Consider the following 24,515-nt stretch of genomic DNA (forward strand, 5'->3'; position numbering starts at 1 on the left):
ATCAAAAGGGGATAATTTTGTCATCAGAATTTTTTACATTTGCAAGAGAAGTCTGGGGGTTGTGGGATAATTTAGTTTAAAAAATAACATTATAGAATTACAGAAAGCATTGTACTTTATAATTAAGAACAGATAGGGACTAATGAATAATATCATGGACAAAGCCAAAAACTTGAGAAAAAGGGAAAGGGATGCAGGCAAGAAAATAGCACATAGTCAAAGACTGAAAAGAAAAATTCTCATGTATCCTGTCTATTTTCTCTGGAAAAGAAGCAGTCATCTATGACCTGTTGTGCGAGCTTTTAAGGCTGGAAGGGGATAGGAAGCACGTGTCTAGGAAAGAGTCTTGAGCCTTTCCATAAGTTCCTGCTCTTCACACCAGATTGTGTGAAACTGGTACCAGAGGAAGATGCGAGACTGAGCTGCAAGGGACAAGTGATTGGTTGGTACTGGGAAGGCTGCAGGAGCTGGCAGCCTTCGTAGTAGGTTTAGCCTTGCAAATGAGAGAGCTTATGAATCACTCGTTTTAGAAGACTGGACTTCTACATCAGTATTTCCTTCAGAATGTCCACGCATATGAGCACATTCCCTAGGTCTTATAAATGAATTCTTTCTTCCATGTTGAAGTCAGGTCACCTAAACCCAAAGAAACATCACCAACTTCCAGGGGTGAAATGTTAGCAGGTAGTAATACTGCTACACTTAGAACTGTTTTCCACCAAACATATAAAACTGAGAAAAATAAATAGAATAAAATAGTTCACACACTAAATAGCATTATCAAGGATATGGAGCTAACATAACCAGACTTTGGGAATTACTTGATAGCAACCTGCTTATTGAAACACTCACACTACCGTGAATTCTCTTGCAGGATTAGTTAGCAGCCTGTTGTTAGGCCTGTCTTGGTTTATGTGCATTTCCTAGATTAGGACATCAATTTCAGTGTTTCCCACTTGGAAATGCACTCAGTGCACTATGGAATATCTGTATTAAGACAGATTGTTCAGAACCCAATGTAATACAGAAATGCATCTAGAAGTGGTTTTAGATTACATTTCCATTCCTTCATTTTGTTTCTAATGCGAAGAACAAACTACAGTTGTTTGAACACTAGTCTCTACTGCTCTTAACAAGTTCCTGGGATCTAAACCAGTCGCTTATGTGCAAGTATATTTGAATTCTGTGTTCAGTTTTGGGCCCCTCACTCCAAGAAAGACATCGAGGTGCTGGAGGGTGTCCAGAGAAGGGCAATGAAGCTGGTGAAGGGTCTAGAGCACAAGTCCTGTGAGGGGCGGCTGAGGGAACTGGGGTTGTTTAGCCGGGAGAAAAAGAGGCTCAGGGGAAACGTTATTGCTCTCTACAACTGCCTGAAAGGAGGCTGTAGTGAGGTGGGTGTTGGTCTCTTTTCCCAAGTAACAAGTGATAGGATGAGAGGAAATGGCCTCAAATTGCACCAGGGGAGGTTTAGATTGGATATTGGGAAAAATTTCTTCACTGAAAGGGTTGTGGGGCTGAAGAGGCTGCCCAGGGAAGTGGTTGTCACCATCCCTGGAGGCACTTAAAAGATGCAAGACACAGCGCTCAGGGACATGGTTTAGTGGCAGTGTTAGGTTAATGGTTGGACTTGATGATCTTAAAGGTCTTTTCCAAACTAAGTGATTCTATGATTCTAAGTATACACTGTAAACAAAAATTGAAAAAAGGTCAAATCTGAGAATCCTGGGATTACACACAGGACAGGCAGAGGTGGAAATCCTAACAGGGACAGGGCCAAAGCCACACCTATTTGGCAACCATAACAAGTAGTATGATTTTAAGATTTATAACTTGGTTGTTTCCCAAACTGAGTTAGCCATGTTAGCAGCAAGCAAGGTAAAAGCAGGTAGAATACTGTGCATCACTAATAAGTGTGGTCTTCCCTTTCTTTAATATAAAAGTACTGTTAAAAGAAAACTATGGAATTATCACTATTTTCAAGTTGCATATTGGAAATATAAAATACTTTTCTGAGACTACATCACAGCCAGAATCATCATCTATCTTCTAGTAGAAATCTGGATTTTTATTTTTTTTAAAATCATCTACGTGTCTGAATGCCACCTACTAGCATAACTTGCATTTCACTGACAGAAAACAAATAGAAAGAAACATTGCTTACTTTCCACACTTTATGAGAAACTCAGCCACTGGGTTGGAAACGTCTTACTATTGCTGCTTATATCCGAATTGGCCAAATCTCAAGTTTAACAGTGAAAATTTTCTGCAGTCAGAAGAAAGGCTGAGGATTTTAATATTGCTCAAGGTGTACATAAATATAATTTCAGGGCTCTTCCTTTACTTTCTCTTACGAACTGTTTCCTGTTCTCCCTGTATTTGTCATTTAAAGATGAAGTTAACTTCATCTATAAGCACAAAAAAAAAAAGAGCAAACACATTAGACATGGGAAGAATGGAAAGATTAGTTTTAATTAAGTGTAAAACATCATTTCAGTAATGACAACTAATACAACCAGGTGATCAGAATTGCTTGCTACTGGCCTTACATCTTCAACACCATTTATGGAATTGGTTTTTTTTATACCATTGTTACCTATGGAGCGATACTGGCTTAATGGGGCTAGATGAGTCTTTTAAAATGATAGCTATACCAGCACAAAATAACTGCCTCAAAAATATCTGAATGGGGTGATTTGATTTTTAATTACTCAGCAAGTACACCGAGAGCAGTTTCAACACTCAGAAAAATAACATCTAAAAACACTGTTGTTTTAATATCTAGTGTCATCCTATGACAGGAAACTGAAATAATAGTCTTGGAAAACATTTAGACTTTTAAGTAAAATTTTTCAACTAGAACTTAGGAAACATCTAGAAAGGTAGCTGTAATTATTTTCTCTTTATTTGCAGTATCAGGATGACTTAATTAGTAGCAAGCATCAGATTTACTTATTACAAAGGACACTGATAATGAACTTTCCTTTTTTATTTTTTTTTTTATTTCAGTAATTTTTAAGCCTCAGAATATTTATGCCCATCATTATTTCAAAACAAGTATGTCAGTTTACATGACAAACCTCTCCTGGGGCTAAAAATATTCAAATCCAATTTCTACATAGAGTGCAGAACTAACCAGCCTAATCACATGAAAAGATCTAATCCCCTTTTTACTTGAGCTTAAGGTGGCTTTCTTTGCAGTGCTAAAAATCAAGCAGTATGCCTTAAAGGCACAAGATCTAAACAGTACTCTACAGGAGATTCCCTTCTGCTCCCCTACCTGACATAAATGCTGACAGAATCCCATTTTAACCACTAGCTGCTAGTATTTTCTTTAAGTCGGTTCGACCACAGCACCAGTTTTCAGTGAGATATTCACAAGCACACATGCTAAGGTGCTCCCCCCTGCCCAACACGAGAGGCTTCTTGCTCTCCACCTCTGCGGACAAAAAGGTTGCTCGGAGTGGGACTCTAGCTGAAGAGCCCATTTAGTAGCTGTGAGCAGCTAGGGATTACTGGGGCGCAGCCACTCTCCCTACCTTCCCCAGAGGCCTGCAGGCCTCTAGAATGAGGCCGTAGCAGGAATGTGCAACAACACCCGTCTGCTTTATGAAGATTCCTCCTGGCTACTGATGCTCTCACAAAGGGAAGTGAAAGCCATCTCCACTCCCTTCATACCACCAGCAGCACTAACAAAAAAGCCTGATCTTTTTGGATTAAGTACAACTCATCTTTAAGGCTTAAACACTTAACTAATTAGAATTGATGATTTTTATTATATGAATGATTCCTTTTGAAATGGAGACAGTGAGATAGCTGCACAGCCCATGCACTTTAGTTCTCCTGGATAGTTAACAATACAAAACAAGCCAATAACAAACAAGCAGAAGACAGATCTAAGCTTTTTTTTTTTTTAACTACGTTTTGTGTCATTAACTCCAAAGTAACCTTCACATTGTTTACAAGTTTAAAAAAAAGGCTGGTTTTTTTTTCATACATTCCAAAATGCATTTGGGGAACTCTAGCTATCTGATGTTTAAGAAAGCATAATAGAATTTTACATTCTTTTACACATATAGCACTGCACCACAAACAATGACAGTGATGTCCATTAGCTTCAATTATTTATTTTCATCAGCTTCCTTTTCCTCCTCTAAGTTAAAATAAAGGAGTTTGTCATAGCCCATGAGATGGTTATAATCCTGAGGATCTGGGAAAAGCGTTGGATTAACAAGCATTGATTTTGTTTTAGCATAAAATGTTGTAAACATCTTGGTGATGTCTGGAATCTTTACATCTTTCTGATGGAAAACAGTCGCTCTCTCTGCCAAGATTGCATTGTATGTAATGGCTGTGTACGTGTCCATTTCTTTTTTATAATAGAGTCGAATCACATAGCCTTTTGTAAGGACATGCAAAGTAACCGGTGTTACAAATGTAAAAAAACCAATCAACCCATAAAAGGCAACTTGTATTAGCAGACTTTCAAATCCAATACCAGTTTTGAGCATGACGTAGGGCATCATGAACAGGTTGAATATGCTGGTGGAGTAAGAGAAAAACCTCACACCTACATAAAACAAAACAAAAAGAAAACAAAGGTTAATATTTATGAGTAAAATTTTCTCTATAATTACATATGTTCTGCTGCAAATATAGTGATGGCATTACTCGAACTGCTGAAGTTACTGAAAATCCACTTCCCCTTTTTAAGCTCACAAAGAAACCTGAAAAGCTCAACCCTGTCTTCTTGCTACTGTTTGGGTTTGTTTATGTTCATGTTAGGTTTATCAAAGCTGCTAGCTGTCTCTATTTCTATGACGAAGTCAGGTACTAGCTATCGTGCACACCTAGTTTAGTTTCTACTTCACAGATAGGAAACTGATTTCAAAAGAAACTTGACTCCAGTCATGGATACACATAATGGTAATTATCAGAGATACGACTGGGAATTTCTCTGCATCAACAACTACTGTTGATGTTCAGTGTGCATTACAAAGAAGCTTGCTTGGTCCTCAATCATGCATAACTTAAAGAACCTAGGTTATTCAATATTAACAAGCACTCCACAGCCATCTTGCACGCAGCTGGAAAAACAGTAGCCAGTGTTGTCAGTCACCTACAGTCCTTAAGCCACCATGAGAACCGGTAGTCTAAGATGCTGTGATAATGAAGTATGTTACGGCATAATTCCTCCTTTAAGACACATTTCAAAAATGCATATCAGAACACATCCAGTGGATCCCTTTTCACTAGGTCTTCGTAACATTAGCCGGTCAAAGAAAGATCAACAAAGTCTCATCACAGGTAGTTTCATCATAGTATCAGTCTACTTCCGAAACATTTCAGTAACATTTGAAAGCATACTGAGTGTAAACAGCAGTTACAGCTAGTCTTTGCTGCTGGGTTGGGTAATGCATTCCAAAGGCTGCAAGTGACACAGAAGGCGGCTCAGGGGTTACAGAGATGCAGAGTACCTACAGAACTCCCTGCATGCCTAAGTGTGTAAGCAGAAACCAAGCACCACCACCACAGTTTTTTTGCTGTACAGAGGACCCAGGTTTTAGCAGAGTTAGAAAGGAGAACATTCAGTTTTATAATGTTGTACTTTAAAGTTATTAAACACTGTCAAATAAAAAAACAAAACAAACAAAAAAAAAAACAAAACAAACAAACAAAAAACCAAACAAACAAACAAAAAAGCCACCACCAAACCACAAAACCAAATCACTTCAAGTCACATACCTAACACTGCCTTTGCCAAATTTCCCTTATAAACTAATCTTCCATGTTCCGGGTGTTCATGGGGGGAGGATGTGCAGAGACTGCGAACAGCCACTCCTTGAAAAGATGTAACCTGAAGGTGAAAGCAGCACATGGCCGAGCAACATCAGTACCAATCCGCACATTATATACACACACACGAATTACCATTAGATATTCGCATCCCGCAGACGAGCAGTAAGCTTGCGATCATGTTACGCGCGGCTTTGCGAGGGGACGTTCGGAGCCTCCGCGCTTGCCAGGTCCCCGTTCGATCCCGGGCGTGCTCGGAGGGGAAACCTCCTCGATTCGCATTTCTCGCAAGGAAAAAACCCCGAAGACTGCCGCCCTTCCCCCGGCCAGACCCTCCCGGGGCCGCCTCACACACACACCACCTCCCCCCCCCCCCCCCCCCCCCAACCTTCTGGGCCCCCTCGGCGGCGGGCGGGGCGGCCCGGCGGCGGCAGGCGGCCGGGAGCCCGCGGTGAGCGGCGGCGCCCCGCAGCCAGACGGTGGCGGCTGCCGGGGCGGCGGGGGGGCGGCGGCGGCAGGCGGCAGCCCTCAGCAGCAGCAGCAGCATGGCGGGCTGCGTCCCGCCGGGGAGGGGAGGGGACAGCGCGGGGCGGTGCACCGGACCGCAGCCCCCGCCGCCCCGCGCTGTGGTTCCGCCGGCGGGAAGGGTCCGGCCGGCTCCCCCGCGCCCCCGCCAGGATGCGGCCGGCGGCGCAGCGCCCCCCCTCCACCACCCCCCAGAGAGTGGTGCGGGTTGCTGGGACGGACCCCCAAGGGTGCCGCTGGCATGGCATTCCTAGGGACAGCAGGGCGGGGGCGAAACCGAAGGCGTACACCCCACGCATTTAGGACGCGCGCCCAAGCGATTTTCGAGCTTTGCCAGCCGGGGGAGGCGGGCCCCGGGGCAACGTGGCTCCTGCCCGCCCCGCCTCACCCGCGGCTCAACACCTGCCCGGCGCCGCTCCTAACATGGCGGGCCGCCCCCTTCTCCCCAGAACTACGCGCCCCAGCATGCACCGCTCCCCGCCGCACAGCATGCCGGGATCCGAGCGCCGCACGTTTTCCCAGGGCAGGGCGCACGCCCCGGGCCGGAAGTGACCCGTGACCTTGCCGGAAGTTCTCAGGCGGCAGCTGGCCCGTAGGCGGCGGGGCCCTGCGAGCGGGGCGGAGGGACCGGCGCTGGCGGGTGAGCGGCGGCGGGTGGGCTCTGCTGGGGAGGCCCTGTCGGCACTTGGGGTGGGCGAAGAGGGGAGGAGGCCCCCGGGGCCTGTCCCTCGGAGGGGAACGGGCCTCGCCCTCCGCGCCGCCCTCGCCCCGCTCCCAGAGGCGGCGGGGGGGGGGGGGGTGTCGCGGAGCGGAGGGGCTTGGGGCGGCTGGGGGGGGGGGGGGGGGGGGGCGAGCCGGGGTTCCTCCGCCGGGACGGTGTCGAAGGGCTCGTTTCGCTTTTGCGTGTGGGAGCGAAGTGGTCTCCTTCAACTCCGGACGCCGCCGGGAGAGGGGCTTTCCGGTGCGGTGTTGAAATTAAATATTCCTCTTAAACTTCTTCCGCCACAAACGATGTCCGCCTACGCCAGGCCCTAGCGAGAGGGGAAAAAACTAAGGCCGAAAGCGTTTAGGATGCACCCCCAGGGGTTGTTATACCAAGGTGAGAAGTGCTGGTTAAAAGTGCTTTGGGTGTAGTGGTGGACGAATATAAGCAAAGCAAGGTTGACAGCAAAGGGTGATACACTTACATGCGGTAAGAAAAATGAGCTTTTGAGTGCCGTGTGTTCCTCAAAGGGAGATTTCACCCTAATATAACAGAACCTGAGCGTTGGCAAGTTATTGATGGCTTCAGCTGTATGTGTGAAAAGGTGATGGTGATGCTAGCAGTTAATTTTGACAGCCAGTTTAATCTTACGCCTTGTAATACTGTGCATAGGAACTTTATTTGTGAGTTAAGCCTCGCACCATAGGGAGACTTACGTAGTCATAAGCCATTTGTTTACTTGGGTTTGCTGAAGATCACTTGCAAAAGTTCAATTTGGAAGCCAGCCAGAAAAACATAGATAAATAGACAGGCTAGAGACCTTTAGGATAAGAACCACTTTGTGCACTTGGTTCTGAATAATCCCTTACGTGCTCCATTTTCCTCTTTTTGCCATACTAAGGCCAAAAAAAAAATATTGTTGGGAGATAAATAATGTTTGCCCTTCTAAGTAACTTTTCAGTTAACAATAAGTGTTAATTAATTTTCCTGTGATACATTGGCTACCATCTTTGTGCATGTAGTGCACACCTTATACCTTTGAGATCAGCCTTTTCATGTGATTGTTAGGTAAGTAAAATTTTTGCTAACATTTTCCATTAACATTTGGAGCTTTAAGATAATCTTCGGAGAAACTTTCAGCACTTCAGCAGTTAATTTTTTCTTCTTGTATCAGAGAAGAGTAATTTGAGATTTTTTATATTGGAATGGGTGGTGAAGAGATTTGGGTAATTTCATGTAGTCTTAATGTGAAGACTTAATATAGTGAGGAGATCCAGTTGATTCTCTGAGGTACCTTCTTCCTCAACCTCATATTTCTTTTTCTGATGCATTTGTGTTCGTCCTTCTGTCCCTTATGTTTTGTGTGGGGATAAATTAATATCTTTTGAAATTATACTTAGATTCCAAAGTTTTACCAAGTTTTTGCAATTTTCGGTGTATATTACAAGAAACCCTTAAGTTTTGTCATAAAAGTATGGGTTTTGTCAGATTAAAATAAAGGAATTTTGATGTATATTGACAAGTTATCTTGTCACCTAGGAAGGCTCAGGATTTAATTATCTTCATTATGGGGTAGTTTGCATAACAGTAGTTTTTGATGAATGCTTATAACGAGAGGGTAGAAATCCACGCCTTTTAAAATTTTGCAATATGCTAGTAGCTCTCTTTCTGCCTAATGGCAAGAGGTATATAATACAGGTCTTTTACTGTATGTTAGGAAGAAAACAGTAACACCCCTCCTGCCTTTTTTTTTTTCCCCCTTAAAACTTTCTTGAGAACTACTGAAAATGAGATTTTCCTTAGATAAAGAACATCTTACATGAGACTTTTGATACTCCATACACAGAATCCTACCTCATCTCCTGTTTATCTTAACTAGCAATTCACCTGTCGTATATCTTCCTGTCACTCTTCAGTGTGCCCCTAAGTGTTTGAATTTTAGTGCCTGTGAGTATGAAATAGTGAATCAGCTGATTTGGAAATCATGCCATACCAGTTTTCCCTCGTATGTTTTATAAATATGCTTCAATCTTTATTTACATTAATTAATTTTTGATGCATACTGAACAATGAATACTAAACTGAACAGTGATATTTTAAAATAAGTTAGTTTATAGGATCAATAATAGGACTAGAGTTCAGGATTGAACAGCAGGAGGCTACTGTGTTAACACATAACAGCCTTTGTTTACTGATGAACTTTTACTGATATACAAATGACAGCCAGAAAATGCCACATTTTGTTTCTAAACTAACCTAGGAATTGTAAAGGCACTTATGTCAATTGCCCCATGGTTTCCAAAAATTGGTAGTGTGGAATACAGAAATGTCACCAGCTGAAGCATACAAAAATCAGGTGTGCATTGTGCAGCTAATGAGTTGGAAGACATTTGAGTTTCCTTAGACCATAATCTCAGTTTTTAAAGAGTTTTCTGGGGGATCAAAGAATCGGAGTACTTGAAATGTTTGCACAGATTTAGTTTTCTTGTGCTAGTCAGGATAAAGCAGTAGGGTTCTGGAATCTGTACAGTGGTTGTATGTGTTCAGTCAAATTATCGTATGTCCTTCAACTCTATTCTGGTCTCATCAACATACAAGATCTACGAGGAAATGATACTCTGGAAATTCTGGGAAGCTTGAGAGATGAGCATGGAGCATTGTGAGTGAGGTGGGAGGGTCATGGACATGTTTGTTTTTTTTTTTTTTTTTTTTCATTTGATGCTCAAGAGAAGTAGGAAGGAGATCAAGCTAAACTCACTATATCACAGTATTTCTTCTTAGAGTCGGAAGGAGGAGAATAAGATGTTTAATATGCTAACAAGAACACTTGCCTTGCGCAGGTTAATTACCACATTTTGTGATAGTTTGCCATGTTCTATCTCATATGTGTAAATATCCTAGTAACTTGTGAAAACTTCCAGTTCTCTAACACCTGATGAGAATTTTATGTTTTCTGCAGCAAGAGCTTCCCTTTTAGACTGTTTGGAAAGTTTCTGTGCCAAATACGCTGGGTTTAGTTGTATTGTATTCTCGCTCATTGATTAAAAAGTGGCATATACTTTTTGTGTAATCTTTCTCTTAACGAATGCAGGTTTTGCTCTTTTGTTTTGTTTTGTGTTTTTTTTTAAAGGAGGCAAGACAGGAGAACAATCATACATAATGTATGTGCTTTTTTGAGATTAAAGGAAGGGAGCTGAGCTACCTAATTGGTAATGCCACATAAGCTTCTTGAAGAGGAAATGGAATCATGAGTATACTTCAAGAGAAATTAGTGGTTCTTTGCAGGAGTCTGAAATAGTCAAGTCAGAAATATATAATAAAACAGGCAAATGCTTGAGTGCTCAGAAAACTTGGATTATTCTCTTCCCTGCTGCTGCATTGTCGTAGTCTTGGTTAAGTCAGACAGGGGCAGCTATAAAATGTGGAAAGTGAATTAAAAATTAGGTAGTCACCAGGCATCTTCAGAAATCTCAAGTCTCTTCCTTCAGGTTGTTTTGGCAAATGTTGTAATTTATATTGTTTTCATTGTACAGAAGGAAAATGTAGTGATGTGTTTTGCAGCAAATTGTGTATTAGAAAGTACACTGTAAGAAAAGAATTTCTGGTAAGAGAACATGCCATGTCACTTGATTTTCTTGTTTCTAACTTATTATTGAATACTTAAGGTCATGCAGTTTTCAATTAAAAAAAAATGTTTTTGTGCAGAAAATTTTCTTCCACGCTCCTTTACTATACGCACAAGTGGTAACTTCTGTGTGGCAGGGATTTCCACATGCTCCATCTGTCTCATTTCTTTCCTATGTCCATTTTTTGTGGGGGATGTTAAATAACAATTCAAGGTTTCTGTCAAAAATAAATAAATCAAATATTGCATGTTTTCTGTGCCAGTTTTTCAGTGTATTTCTTCTGCTGTTCCCACTTATTTTTCTGTAAATTTAGGAACCAATAAGGTAGTTGACTGTGGCTTGTGCAAAATCATGTTAATACTGTGTCAAGTAACTTGAGTGTAGTTGTTGAAGAAGATACTTTCCACAAAATAGTCATTTTGAACTGCAGTATGCTCTAATCTTCATAAAGTGTCATGACACACTGAACGTTTCTTGATACAGAAGAGAGATCAATAGATGCTAACAGTTTATTACTGCTTTTTTATGTTTTTTATGTTTCCCAGATTTCTTGTTTTTCTCTTCCTCTCCTTTTGTTGCATTGACTATGACTTTTCTGGTTCTCTGCTGTCCATATATTTTTCAGGAATAAATCTACACTAACAGTATTCACAATTATCCTTGAGTTTTGGTTGGTTGGTTTGTTTGTTTGGTTTTTTTGGTTTTTTTTTTTTTTTTTTTCCAGAAATAATATATTGTTATATCAGAATAGAAACTGAGTGAAACCACACTGTATCCCCTATATGTCAAATGCATCATATAATGGAATGTATGATGTCTTTTTCTTAAAAGCATTTAGGCATTTTGCATCTTTTGGCAATAGAACATTAGCTTTTGTTCTATATTTGGAAACAAACTTGGATTCTGGAATAGCAGTATAAATTTTAGTCTATTTTTAGTTGATGTTCACTTGTTGGACTTAAACTGAGGAATAACGTTGGCATACTTCTCCCTCTTTGATGTTCATCCTTTTAATGAATTGTTGTATTTATTTTCATTCCAGTTTTATTTTGCTAAGCTGAGTAAGCAAGACTAATTTTTCTTTTATAGAACCAGGCTATTTGGTCGTATCAGTAGCTCCTTTCTGCAGTTCTTTTAATTAAAAGTTCTTTTTATTGAAAACGGGAATTAGAATTGTGTGTGGTATTCCAGACAAGTTGTTGCTCATGTGCAACAATGTTCATATTTCCCTATCTCTATTGCAAAGAAATCCTTGCTTCTTCTTTTCCTGCTGTGTTTTTTTTTTTTTTTTTTTTTTTTTTTTTTTTTTTTTTTTTCCCTTACAGAGATGCATCAGTTTATAGTTGACCACAGGATACTGTACTCCCAAATAGAAGCCCTGACTACATGAAAGAAGCTTGTATTGGTCCCTGTATGGAGGAATCTTGCATTTCACATTACATGTGGCTTCTAGTATGCCACTTTTCAAGACTGGTCACTTGTGTGTGTGATACTCTGTTCCCCTCCTGTTGCAGTGCTTTCCACTTCTGTCTCATCTCAATCTACCTAGTTTCTGGCAGCGTTATTAAGATAAATTTTAAAAAAAGTAGCTTGATATTAATTTGGGAGGAACTAGTAGTTCTCTTCAAGTCCAGTTGTTCCATTTTTGCAGCATCACACTGTTCTTGTAGAAAGTTTCTTTCTTGTTTTAAGATTACCCTCTTATCACATTTATTTAAAATCAGATGATTTACTTAGTTCAGATTTCATCTTGTTTGAATTTTGTTTTTTCAGGGAAATGATTGATTCATTTTTTTTAGGTATTGGATTAGTCCAGCATGTCCTAAATCTGCTAATTCTTACTACATTTTTATTCTGTTTTCCTTTTTAATACAATTGAATTCAGACCACTGAGCCTGATAATTTTTTTTTTCTTCTTTAAGTGTTAACTACTGTATTTTTTTTTTCTCCCTAATCATATGATAACATATTTCATTTGATTTTATAAAAATGTTCATTGCAATTTTTCGGAACCGCTTTAATGTTTTGGTGTAGACTTTTTTTTTGTTCCCCAGCTTCAATGCATTAGCTTCCTCAAATTATGCTTTTACCTGGCAAGGTGTTAATGTATTTGCATTTCCACTAAGTAGCCTGTCTATTCCTGTATTTAGTGGCATTATTTGTATTGGAAACCAAGGCACATTTTATTGTCACCAGTACCTCCACAAAATGGTATAAATCTTTTTTTATTATTATTATTATTAATAAATCATAAGTGGTTTCACTACTCTTTTGGAACCTAGGGGGAAGGGTTTTGTGGCTAGAGAAAGAGGTAGCACAAGTGATCCTCTTCTGTGATCTTCTGTGAAGTAAAAGTAATAATGGAAGATATCCCTTCAGTTTCTGAGCAACAGATACTCTCCATTAAGATGCTTGATTTCCATTTAAAAAAGCTGTTGAAATAGTGTGAAAGATCCCATCAGTTTTGTGCTGCAACTGTTCCAGGACCCAAATGTAATTTCTTTGGATGAGTTCTTGGGATTATTGAAAATAGTGAAGGCATTTAGCACTTAATATTAAGGTATCTCTAGGACAGCGTTCACAAAGTAACCCTCAGAGTTAACTTCTTGAATGTGCCTTATATTCAGGAATCTTTCATCTGCAAGAGAGGTTCCTTATAACAGTAGAGAAGGAAAATACTTTGTAAGAATTTTATGTAAAGTCAGGATAATTTTCAAAGACAACAACAATGTAAGTGGAGGATACTTTTTGCTCAGTTCTTCACAGACAACTAGAAACTATTGGTTATGCATGTGTAGTTTGATTAGATGTATGTAACAAAGTGCCTTCTTGTGAAATCTTGAGAAAATATTCAGACTATTACATATTTGTAATTAGGAGAAAAGGGAGATGGAGCAAATCAGCACCAAGTGCTGTTGAGAGGTGACACATCGGCCATAGCAAAGAGCTGCATTTTCTGAAAAGATGTGGATATGTCTATAAAACTTCCTCCAAATCTTGCAACTTCCTCCTCAACTTGCTTATGTTTTACTGAGTTTTTACCAGAAACACTGGAGGGAGGGGATGGGGCAGGGAGTAGTCTCTATTCTGTTTTTTCACACCTCCCACTCGGGTCATTCTCTAGTGAGTAATCACAGTTCATGCCTCTGCTGTTGCTCCTTGCTTTTCACAGCAACAATGTGAATTGTCAGAATTCTTAACAGTCTCTGCTGCCCCTGACCCAGGGTATCTGGTGGGAAACCACCCAGAACCACTGGTGCTGTTTTCCTGAACCTGTGGGCACATAACAGTAGTTCATTGATTTGTACTGGGTTAATGTTTGGAGAGTAGCTACTGATGTGAAAGGAATTTTAGGACAGCAGGTGGGTGGGTGGAATTTCTCATCCAGAGTTTTCCTTTCCACAGCATAGATGCAGTTCAGTGTAAAGAAATACATGTTGTATCTGAACATACCGGATTTGTTTTGCAAATAAGTGCTTCAATTTCTCTAACTCTTTGAATTCATGTACATGGTGAAATATGTATGCAGCAAGCTGGCTGCCAATTTATAAGCTATGGAATCCCCTGGTTAATTTACCATGTAAATACCTACATTAAATGTCTGAAGTAGATTATCTAGGTGACATTGGTGGCTGTATCGGGAACTGTCAATCTTCTGGGAGGGACAGATTGGAGACCAGGTATTTAGTGCATGCTGATTAGACTGATCCCTGAGCCTTCTCTTCTCCAGCCTAAACAATCCCAGTTCTCAGCCTCTCCTCATATGACACATGCTTCAATCCCTCAGTCATCTTTGTGGCCCTCTGCAGGACCCGGTTCAGTCTGGCATGTACTGGGGAGCCCAGGGCTGGACCCAGCACTCCGGATGCGCCCCACTAGTGCTGAGTGGAGGGGCAGGATCACCCACCTCAACCTGCTGGCAACACTTCTAGTACAGCCCAGGGTGCTGTTGGCCGCCTTTGCTGCAAGGGCAGGTTGCTGGCTCATGTTCAACTTGGTGTCCACCAGCACCCCTGGGTCTCTTTCTGCAAAGCTGCTTTCCAGCTGGTCGGCCTCCAGCCGGTACCGGTGCCTGGGGTGATTCTTCCCAAGGTGCAAGGGTTGTGTTTCCCTTTGATGAACTTCATTGGTTTCCTGTTGGCCCCTTTCTCCAGCTTGTCAAGGTCCCTCTGAATGGCAGGACAAATAAATCTGGCTTTTTATAGTCAAGGGTCTTTAAAATCTTAGAGGAACATCTTCTTTTCAAAGTAAGCTAAAATACAGAGATTCTTGAATATGTCAGAGATCTCTGGACAGCAGAGATAAGTTTCACAATGTAATGTTTTCAAAACGTGATGCTCATCATCATTGTATGCTGTGTATCATCATATCCTTTTCTCAGGAGTGTACATGGTAACATAAAGGCTGATAACTAAGGCTGCCTTAAGAAATTATACTACTGACTGAAAATATTGCCACTTGTGTTTTTTCAGACGCTCCTATTGCAAAGGCTGCTGTTGAAAAGAAACAATTTTTTTTAATAAGAAGAGAATGGGTAAGTTGACAATCTTAGAGGTTTTTTTATTCCTATAATGCAAAGCATTTTCTCTCTTACATCAGTAGAGGAGGTGGATTGTAAGACACTAAATGTTGATCTTGTCACTGTCTTTCTTGTAGCCTCAAATGTTAATGGAACTTCCTACAAATGTTTTTTAGGAGGATTTTCTCAAGTGACTGTTTGTCGAAAGACTTGTTCAGAGTGCAACTATCTAACAAGAAATTTCTCTTGCTTAATATGCATAGTGCTGAAAATATACATGCTAAAATAGGATGCCTTCAGGCTTTTGTAGCACTAAACTTTTAGATAGTGGACAAGAAAATTTCAGAATTTACTGTTCTAAGTATTTTGTTTGTTAACTAAGGTCAGCCTGTTGAATTCTGTCTAAAAGATCATAATAAGGACTGATTTTTTGGTAATTTACATTGTGTGTGTAATCTGACTAAATGTCTGAAACTTGTATCTGCTGCTACGAATGACTAGTTAATGAAACATGATTGGACAGATTCTGGTTTTAGCTATATTTCTGAATGTATTTTAGCATGTTTGGCACTGGCAGTACTTTAATAAAGTTGATAATAACTACACGGTAATAAAATTTGAACTTCAAACTTACAAAGTAACTTAATTGTTTGGGAGAATGTTACATTTGCTATAACATGAGATACAATGCAAGGTACTTACTCTAATATGATTAACATAATTTCTATCCTTTGTTTTGTTGGAAGGAGAAACAACACTAACAATCAAATGTCAAGTTTATAGATTGTATCTGTTTTATCTTCCATGCTTATGCATACAATCATGAAATGCTTGCAGTGCATTACTTTTCTAGAAGCGTACAGATCTCTTCTGCTGCACTTTTCCAAGCTGGAAAAATGTCCAGGGCTTTCATTTTTAACTTTCAGTCAAGATTAATACTGTTCTAAGAATCAAATTTTATGTGCAATGTCAAATTCAAGTTTTTTTTTAATAGAATTTTAGCAATATTTCCTATATTTGTCCCTTAGAAAATACAGTATTTGGAAGAGAGCACTGAATTTCCAGTTTGAGTTTGATAGAAATTGTATATTTAGCAGGGTGGGGTTTTTAAATAATCATTTTTTCAAAAATATTTAAATATTACTGCAGTCTTTATTACTTAAGAATTTACAGGAACATATAAAGACAAACTGCAGAGACAGTCTCCTTAGTGTGATGGTGTCCTGTAGTGCTGAGCACTGTGCAGGCACAAGTAGTCAGTGGCTCCTACGCCAGAGAACGTGCTGCCTGAGTGGGCAAGACAGGTTCAGGATGGAGAAACTGTTAAGACTGCACAGGGTGAGCGGTGTAGTGGTGGCAACAGTAATGTTGTTTTTTCAACTTTTAAAGATAGTGCTGTTGGGAGAGAATAAATGAACAAACAAAAAGGGAAGGGAGGGATAAGGGTTTCTAGAGAAACAAAGTAGAGAGTGGGTGTGTAGTGAGACAGGAGGGAGAAGGGAAAAAGAAAAAGCACAGTCAAAACTGCTGTGAGGAGAGTTTCCAAGCTGCCTTGGTTTTAGTGCTCTTGCACTTTCCCTGTTTTCCACCAAAGGTCACAACACAGGTGTGCAGTAATGCTGGATGGTTCTGGGTCTGGCTGGGCAGTGGGAGAGGATGAATCTCATTTCATGTTGTTTCTTCAGTACAGGAGTACTGACTGCTCTTACTCTTACCTGTGCTTCAAAAAATGCTTTTTTTTTTTCTTGCAGCTTGTATTTTTAAATAGTAGATAAGTATTTAGGTAACTTTGAGAAAGTACAAGGGTGATAAACATGGCAGTAGACTTATGGAGGGAAGCAGTAGCATGTTCAATTCCCTTGAGAATGTCTAAAGGAAAATCTCATCCCTACATAGATTTTAGAAATCATATCAGAATTTGGTAATGGAGAAATGGCAGAGGAGAGATGTTAGGAAAAAAATTCCTACTTTTGCAAAAATTCTTAAAGCAGATTGAATGCTTGAGAGGGTCATCTTCAGATATGCAAAATGCTTCTGTCTTATCTCTGGATGTATTGGGTTCTTCAGTCTGCAAACACAGTCGTAGAAGAAACTGCAGCTTGCGTTCTTAGTAATGTGAATCATTGTGTTCTGAAACTGTTAATCTGTTCTCCATTATAGATGGAGAAGAGAAAACATACGGTGGGTGTGAGGGCCCAGACGCTATGTATGTGAAGTTAATATCCTCTGATGGCCATGAGTTCATTGTAAAGAGAGAGCATGCATTAACATCAGGAACAATAAAAGCTATGTTGAGTGGACCAGGTAGGTACAGAAGATTTGGTGCCTTCATGTCCTTTGTTCTCACTTTTGGGACAGTTTGAATTTATATTATGCAGTGAGTGAAAGTTGGAATAAGTGATGACTTTTCCAGATCCTGCCTAGTTCCTGTTTCCAGCGGAACAGTCTATCTCTGTGGGGTATTGCACTACCAGACATATAATTGGACTCTGTCTGCTTTTGGACAGTTAGCGATCCTACAGCGTCATTACTGCTCGTTGCCCGTGGTACGAGAGCTTGAGGGGATTACGTGAAAGGTGTAGCTGTCACGTTCAAAACAAACAAGAGTTGGTAGTTCTTCATTGCTACCTCCCTGATGGAACTTGTAGTATTCTGTAGTGGGTCTGACTGGTATAGAGTTAATTTTCTTCATAGCAGGTCATATGCTTCTGTGTTTTAGATTTGTGACCGAAACAATGCAATAACACACCAACATTTTAGCTATTGCTGAAGAGTGTTTGCACAGTGTCCAGGCTTTCTCTGTCTCTCACTCTTCCCCGCCCCCTCTCCCACCCAGTGACTAGACAGTGGGGTGTGTAAGAGGCTGGGAGGGAACACACCTGGGCAGATGACTCAAACTAACCAAAGAGGTAATGTAGCCATATAGTGTTATGCTCAGAAGTAAAAAGGAAGAGGAAAAAAACAAAACCTCCTTAGGGAAGTTAGCCATCTTTTGCTTGGAAACTGCCTGGGCATCAGTCTACCCATGGGAGGTGGTGAGTAATTACCTTTGCATCAGTTGTTTTGTTTCCTTTCTAGTCTTACCCTTGTCTTTTGCTTATTAGACAATTTTTTTATCTCAGCCCTCAAATTTTCTTGCTTTTACATTTCCTTTCTTCTTCCCTTGTCCACTGCAGTGGAAAGTGAGCAAGTGACTGTGGGGTCCTTAGCTGCCTACTGGCGTTTAGGCCACAACACATTCACAGGATCCTATGGCGAGGAATTCCTGAGCTTAATGACAAAAGTTAGCTAAAGTTTGAGAGGAGGGTAGATAAACTTACAGAAGGAAAGGAGCTCATCTGTTACTGAATATATGAGACTATCTCTGGTTTAAGAACTGTCTGAACTAATTTTTAAAGACTGAACGGATGGAGAAGAGAACAGGGAGAAGTGAACACATATGCTTTACCTCTTCTGTACCCTCATCCAGTGTTTGGCCACTCAAGTGGTGGGCAGTTTGATGCCTGGAGCTCTGGTCTGAATATGGTCATTCTTATATTCTCTTTTAGATTCTGGCAAGGGGAATTACTGGAGAGATCTATTTGCTTAATATATTTTTAAATTACTTAGTGAGTTGGGCAAACCGAGCAAATAAAATTCTCAGTTTAATGTTCTGCTATATGTCATTGCAATGGTTGCATTTGAAAATATGTAGTGGGTCTGTTCTGTCCGATCCACTCCATGTCAGTCTGCCAGACACGTAAGAGGAAGAGTAGTTACCCGACCCGTTCTGAGTCTGCTCCATAAACGATGTGAAGGAATAAAAGGCAAAGTGGTCTGCTTAGAGGGCTAGAAAAATGACTCTCTAAAGGAGTCAGCAATCAGGAATATTTCGTATAAAAACTGGGAAGATAAATGGGTTCACAGGGAAAAGTACTCTTGCTGTCTAGTTCAGTAGGTCCTAATTTCACTGATGTGTAAGTGTGCCCTATTTCAGTACTGTGACACTGCCAATATGGTAACGTTTTCTTTTGTTGCTTTCTGCTGTTCCTGTACTAGAATTCAAGCTGGATTGGCTTCAGTGCATGCAAATACATGTAGACATTAGTAAATACCTTTACTCTGTAGTTAGAAGGTGATTCCTCTAGAAATAGTGAGAACCAAACATTGCTAGGTCTCCCAAAAATAAGGAGTACAGGTTGGTATTTTTTGTACTGTCTTTCAGCTTAATGAGTTTAAAGTCCAGATAGATGAGGAAAAAAGGGACAAAGATAACAGTACAAAGGCTGTGGGACTAACCACAGAATGACTTAATTTTATCCAAGTTTCATGCTTATAGGCACTTTAGAAAGCATATCAAACTTAAAAACAAAAGCTGTCCAACATACTTGTGTTTTGAGGTTTGAGCTTTGGATAAATTCTTCAGTATCCAATAGGGATGAACTTGTACTGCTTGTAACCTTTCCTCCAGTGTAACCAGGGTTTCCCCGTCTCTCCTGCCTGCCTGTTTTCACAGCTTAACAGGTTAATGCATCTTCGAGGTTTCAACCCTCTGTCAAATTTGCCTAAAACTGACTGAGAAATTTAAAGCTAGTGGGATCACAGAAGGGACTACTGCATATGCAGACATGGAACATCTAGAAACCATTTTTTTTCTTGGATAAGACAGCTAGAAATTTGGATTGATACTTTTTTTTTTTTTTAAACATTGTTACTGTGACTTTTAGAGTTTAGCATGCTACAGTTAAAGCACCTATCAAGCAAGCATCAGAATTAAACCTAAATTTCTGGTGTAATTGTTCAGAATATTGTTAATAGGCTGCAGCCAAATGCAGAGGATCTTAATATTCTTGAGGGTTGGTAAGGTGTCACATCCTGCTTTATACTGAAGAATCTAATACCCAGGAATATGGGACTTACTCAAGTCTATTTAGAATGTGTTTTATTAGCATGGTAGTGTTTCATTTTGCAGTGAATTGAGATTCTGACTTTTGGTTTGGTGTTTTGTTTTTGTTATTTGTTTTGTTTTTTTTTTTTCCTACAGGACAGTTTGCAGAAAATGAAACGAATGAGGTGAATTTTAGAGAGATCCCATCCCATGTCCTATCCAAAGTATGCATGTATTTCACCTACAAGGTCCGCTATACTAACAGCTCTACGGAGATTCCTGAATTCCCAATTGCACCTGAAATTGCACTGGAACTTCTGATGGCTGCAAACTTCTTAGATTGTTAAATAAAATAAATTATAATAAAAAATGTAAAACTTTTTTCAGTATTTAATACATGTAGTTCAGTTAGTAACTTTTTTCAGATAGCATGTTGCGTGTGTGCTGTTGAGAACTGTAAAGTTCACTGCAGAGGCAATTGCCTTCAGTCCTTTTGCATATAGCAATCATTCAGTTGAAGTTTGTTTTGCTGCTTTCACAAATAAGGACCTTTTCACAAACTGAGACAAATAAACAAATATGCCAATTAGTAGATGGCTACGCCTTATCCTTTAGGTGTGGTAGAACTTTCTTTTAATACAATGACCATAGCAAATACTGGAGTTTAGTCTAATGCTCTCTAAAAGGTAATTATAGTTAAAGATGAGTAGCTGTTTAGGGTTTCTAACTTCCTCTTATTGTTAAAGTTTCTAAACATCTGAACTTAATCTCCTTTGTAAGGTAGTTGTCCTTTAGCATAGTTATGATAACTAGAGTAGAAGTGCCCTCCCTAAGGTTTGTATACTGAAAGCGATATTTCATTTAGGTTGAAAGTGGAGTATGTAGGAGAATGCTTAATGCTTTTAATTTAAATCATAGTATAGACACGCGTAAAGGTGAGCTTGATACCTTTTTCTTTTACAGCCTAAATTTTCCCCGTTAGTAATTAGAAATATTCAAGTCACTTGTCTGTACAGTAAGACTGATCCTACTGACAGTGACTCTTAAGGGGAAAAATAACTGTTACAATCTGTATATTATCTTCTGTGTAACATATAAGGTTATTCTTAATGTACTGGCACTTGGCCTGGTATGGATTTTATATGGTTTCAGTTATGGTTTATTTCCATTGTTGTGATTGGTTATGTAAAGTCTGTATTTAATCTTTAGAGTAGTAATCATTTAAATTTTGTAACATAGCAACTGAAAAGATAGCAGTTGTCCTATCTTTTACCTCTTCCTTGACCTCTCCCTTGTATCCACAGAAAAAGACCCTGAAATGTGGAGGTCTTTTATATTTGAAGGAAAGGGCATTAAGCAGATGTTTAAGGAGCTGTTTTATAAATTTCATAGGTATTTCCAATGTTTTTACAAAAATTTTAGGATTGGCAAGCCACTGACGTAATACTAGAGTGGAACACATCTCTTGGTAGTTCCTGCTGGTAATTGCCTATACTAGCAGCTCTTTGTTCAAAACAAGTTTCCATAAAGAAAGGAAAAAAAAAAAAAATTGAGACAAGAAGTTGCTTTTTGATCAGCTGCAGCCTGGAAGAACCCTTCTGCCAAAATCATCTATAAATGGGAATAAATCTAATGCATTATAAAAAATGATGCAAGAGTAATGTAGTTAGCGTTTCCATCAGCTGCCACTGCTTCAGCTTTGTTTTGGTCAAGAAGTGGTTGTGGTCTTTCATGGAAAAATCCCACTGACAGATGGTGGGACCTTTTTATTGATGTATTAATGCATGGTGAATTTAGAGGGCTGAAACTCTCCTCTAAACCTGTTTGCCAACATAAATACAACTGAAGAGATTTTTCTGGACAAAAACTAGTATAAGACTATGCAGTCTGCCCGTGGGGGAGTTCAGGTCTGATAAATGAAATTTTACTCTGGACTTGAACAATGCTTGATAGACAAGCTGACATTTGTCAATGTGTTGATAGATTAGATGACATTTATTCACGTAACATACTTCGGCACAATTTATTGTGTTTAATGTGGGGATGTTTATGACTAGATTGGTTTTGCACGATAAAGCTGAAGTGCATTGCAAGGCGACTGTCTGAAATCCGATGTTTAAGCACTCTGGTCAGTGCAGTTAGTAACTCGTTTTCAAGAGCACTAAAAAGATAAACACAAACCAGAGATACCCTGTTATGCTGCTTTTGTTAGAGTCACTAGGAATACCCTAAAAGGTCAAGAAATACCGACATGGATATTTTAGTCCCAACTACATTTCAGCCTCAGCGAGTCTTAAGTTCTTTGGCCATTTTTAATAGTCTTGAGGTTAATGACTTGAAGTTAAAAATTATTTAGTTTAAAACTGAAGTTAAAAGGATGTCACTTTTTTTAATGTCTTTTTTCCTTTCCCCCCTCCCCCCCCCCCCGCCTTTTTAAGCATTTCAAAACACTCTCCTGTTAAACTACATTGCATTTTATGATTCCATACTTCAGCAGTAAGGTAAAATAGCTGGTTTAGTTCTGAATAATAATTTCATTGTTTTTCCTTCAGCTTAATGTATCATACAGTAGCTTTGAACACTCAGGAAATGCAGTAGTGTCCTGGAGGCGCACTATTTGCAAAACCACTGGCTGTTAAAACTAACCAGATTTCTAAGGGGGAGGGGGGCAGAGGGAATTAGTGCAATTTCCGTGATAGTGTCATGGATATGCTATTATCAGACAATTGGAAACTTACCACACGTAACCCCTGAATTCTAAATAAATTTCAAAATTGAAAATTTTTAAACCTGTGTTTCTGTTGATTTACAACTTCTCAGAGCAAGTATTCATACATAGAATCATAATTTGCATGGCTATGGGGCAAGCAAATTGCTTATAATAATTAGTATTTGATAGTAGGCTGTGAAACTGCATGTATAACATTAAAGGATTTTTTTCATGGTTCTGAAGAGTTTCATAGATTTAAAGTGTTTAGATATGTTTATGCTCCTCTGATTTACAAGTATGTACAATTTGCAGAAACAACTAAGTACTAAAAAAGGATAGTTTTCCTGAACAGCCTTAAAGAGGATATTTTGATGACTTCACATGTCCCGTAATACTCCTTTTCACTTGGTAATCTAGTCCTGTATCTGACGGTTCAAATTTTAAACTGAACCACTGATTGAGCTATAAAAACTTTCATATTTTTTGCTAACTGTAAGCAATGAGAAAAGTCCTGCTGGACTATGGTTGTTCATCATGTTTTAGCTGCTGAAGAAATCTCTAATGGGCTCCAACTTGCAAGAATGGTCTCCAACGTGCATCTGGAATGACCAGAACTCCATTCCACAAGACATGAAATTACTGTTTGGTTCTGAGGTCAAAGAGAGGAGGATTCACCGTGCCACTGTATTCAACAGCTGCATCAAACGTGATGTCTAAAATGTGTCCCTTAATGGTAGTAAGCGTGGAAAAATGGTTGCTTCTGTCTGTGTTTTTTATTGCTGTATATTCACGGGCTAAAGTTGCAGTGGTGGCTATTTGTTTTTTTCACCCTTTCTTGTTTTCACTCTTCCCATTGAAAGAGGTTTCCCAACACCTGCCTCAATCTGTTGGTTTATGTGATAAGTGGACAAGGAAACTAATGGGCCAGGAAAGTTAATTTTCAGTCCATGTTCTGTGTCCCTAGTTCTATTTATTTTGTTAAGTTTCAAATGTTGCAGTGTAATTTAAGAAAGTAACAGCTACTGCAGAGTCAACAACAGCACGCTGTTATAGTGTGGAGATACTAATGAGAAATAGCAGCTTTCTTATCTGAAAACTAAGGGTGGAGGCTGTGGTGTAAACTTAATTTCAACAACTGAATAAAAGCAAAATAGCAGGAATTCATTTAAAGACAGACCAAAGCTTAGTAACTAGCAAAAAGGATGTTACGTAATTTTTCCCATGGAAAAAAGTTCAAAGGACTTTTTGACAAATAATAAACAGGACCGGAGTTGGATTTCTTTATAAATGTAGCTTATTCCGTGACAATTTTATGAGAATATAGCAACGCTGTGGACCTGATGTGTTGCACGTGGTTGGAAGAGCTAGAAGAGAACACATACATTTTGTGATTATTATCAGACGCCTGTGTCCGAGTGTCATCGCGAGGGCAGCGCAGAGGAAGGAACGGCGATGTTTTTATCGATTCAAGTTTCAACAAGCGCTATGTGTCATGAAATAAAGCTTTGAGTATTTAATATCTAAAATGTAGGTTGTGGTTCAATCTGTCTTCTATGGGAGAAAGGTCACCGAGATTAAAAAAAAAAAGGAAAAAACCCATTTCTCTCTGTCATTGGCATGTTACTGTTTTATGTTTACAGAATACAGGATTTTCCTCTCACGGTACATGGGAGGAGAATCAGAGATGCAAGATGGCAATTGTTCTTCGAGAAATTGCGTACTTACACATTTTATCCTATTGAACTTATATACTCACAGTTTTCAAGGTGTTA

General features: G+C 39.6%; 2 protein-coding genes across 5 annotated transcripts; one reads left to right on the forward strand and one right to left on the reverse strand.

Annotated features, from left to right (window-relative positions):
- Positions 1 to 2,444: 2,444 nt before the first annotated feature.
- On the reverse strand, positions 2,445 to 6,630 carry TMEM70 (transmembrane protein 70). Of its 3 annotated transcripts, none has more exons than XM_033007959.2 (3): positions 6,541 to 6,630; positions 5,743 to 5,854; positions 2,445 to 4,567 (listed from the first exon to the last, which is right to left on the reverse strand). In XM_033007959.2, the coding sequence occupies exons 1-3, from the start codon at positions 6,559 to 6,561 to the stop codon at positions 4,119 to 4,121; spliced, it is 582 nt and encodes a 193-aa protein (XP_032863850.2). In that variant the 5' UTR covers positions 6,562 to 6,630; the 3' UTR covers positions 2,445 to 4,118. The 3 variants fall into 3 exon arrangements, with proteins under 3 accessions (XP_032863850.2, XP_042642194.1, XP_032863853.2); XM_042786260.1 differs by lacking the exon at positions 6,541 to 6,630 and adding an exon at positions 6,182 to 6,380; XM_033007962.2 differs by lacking the exon at positions 6,541 to 6,630 and adding an exon at positions 5,929 to 6,131.
- A 222-nt stretch (positions 6,631 to 6,852) lies between these two features.
- ELOC (elongin C) lies at positions 6,853 to 22,822 on the forward strand. 2 transcript variants are annotated; one of them, XM_042786088.1, is made up of 5 exons: positions 6,894 to 6,958; positions 7,347 to 7,417; positions 15,120 to 15,181; positions 17,327 to 17,470; positions 20,190 to 22,822. In XM_042786088.1, the coding sequence occupies exons 3-5, from the start codon at positions 15,178 to 15,180 to the stop codon at positions 20,378 to 20,380; spliced, it is 339 nt and encodes a 112-aa protein (XP_042642022.1). In that variant the 5' UTR covers positions 6,894 to 6,958; positions 7,347 to 7,417; positions 15,120 to 15,177; the 3' UTR covers positions 20,381 to 22,822. The 2 variants fall into 2 exon arrangements, with proteins under 2 accessions (XP_032863841.1, XP_042642022.1); XM_033007950.2 differs by lacking the exon at positions 7,347 to 7,417 and having other exon boundaries at positions 6,853 to 6,958.
- Positions 22,823 to 24,515: the final 1,693 nt, after the last annotated feature.

The sequence above is a fragment of the Tyto alba genome, unplaced genomic scaffold (genome assembly GCF_018691265.1).
Source record: "Tyto alba isolate M040663 unplaced genomic scaffold, T.alba_DEE_v4.0 Super-Scaffold_9, whole genome shotgun sequence".
NCBI lineage: Eukaryota > Metazoa > Chordata > Aves > Strigiformes > Tytonidae > Tyto > Tyto alba.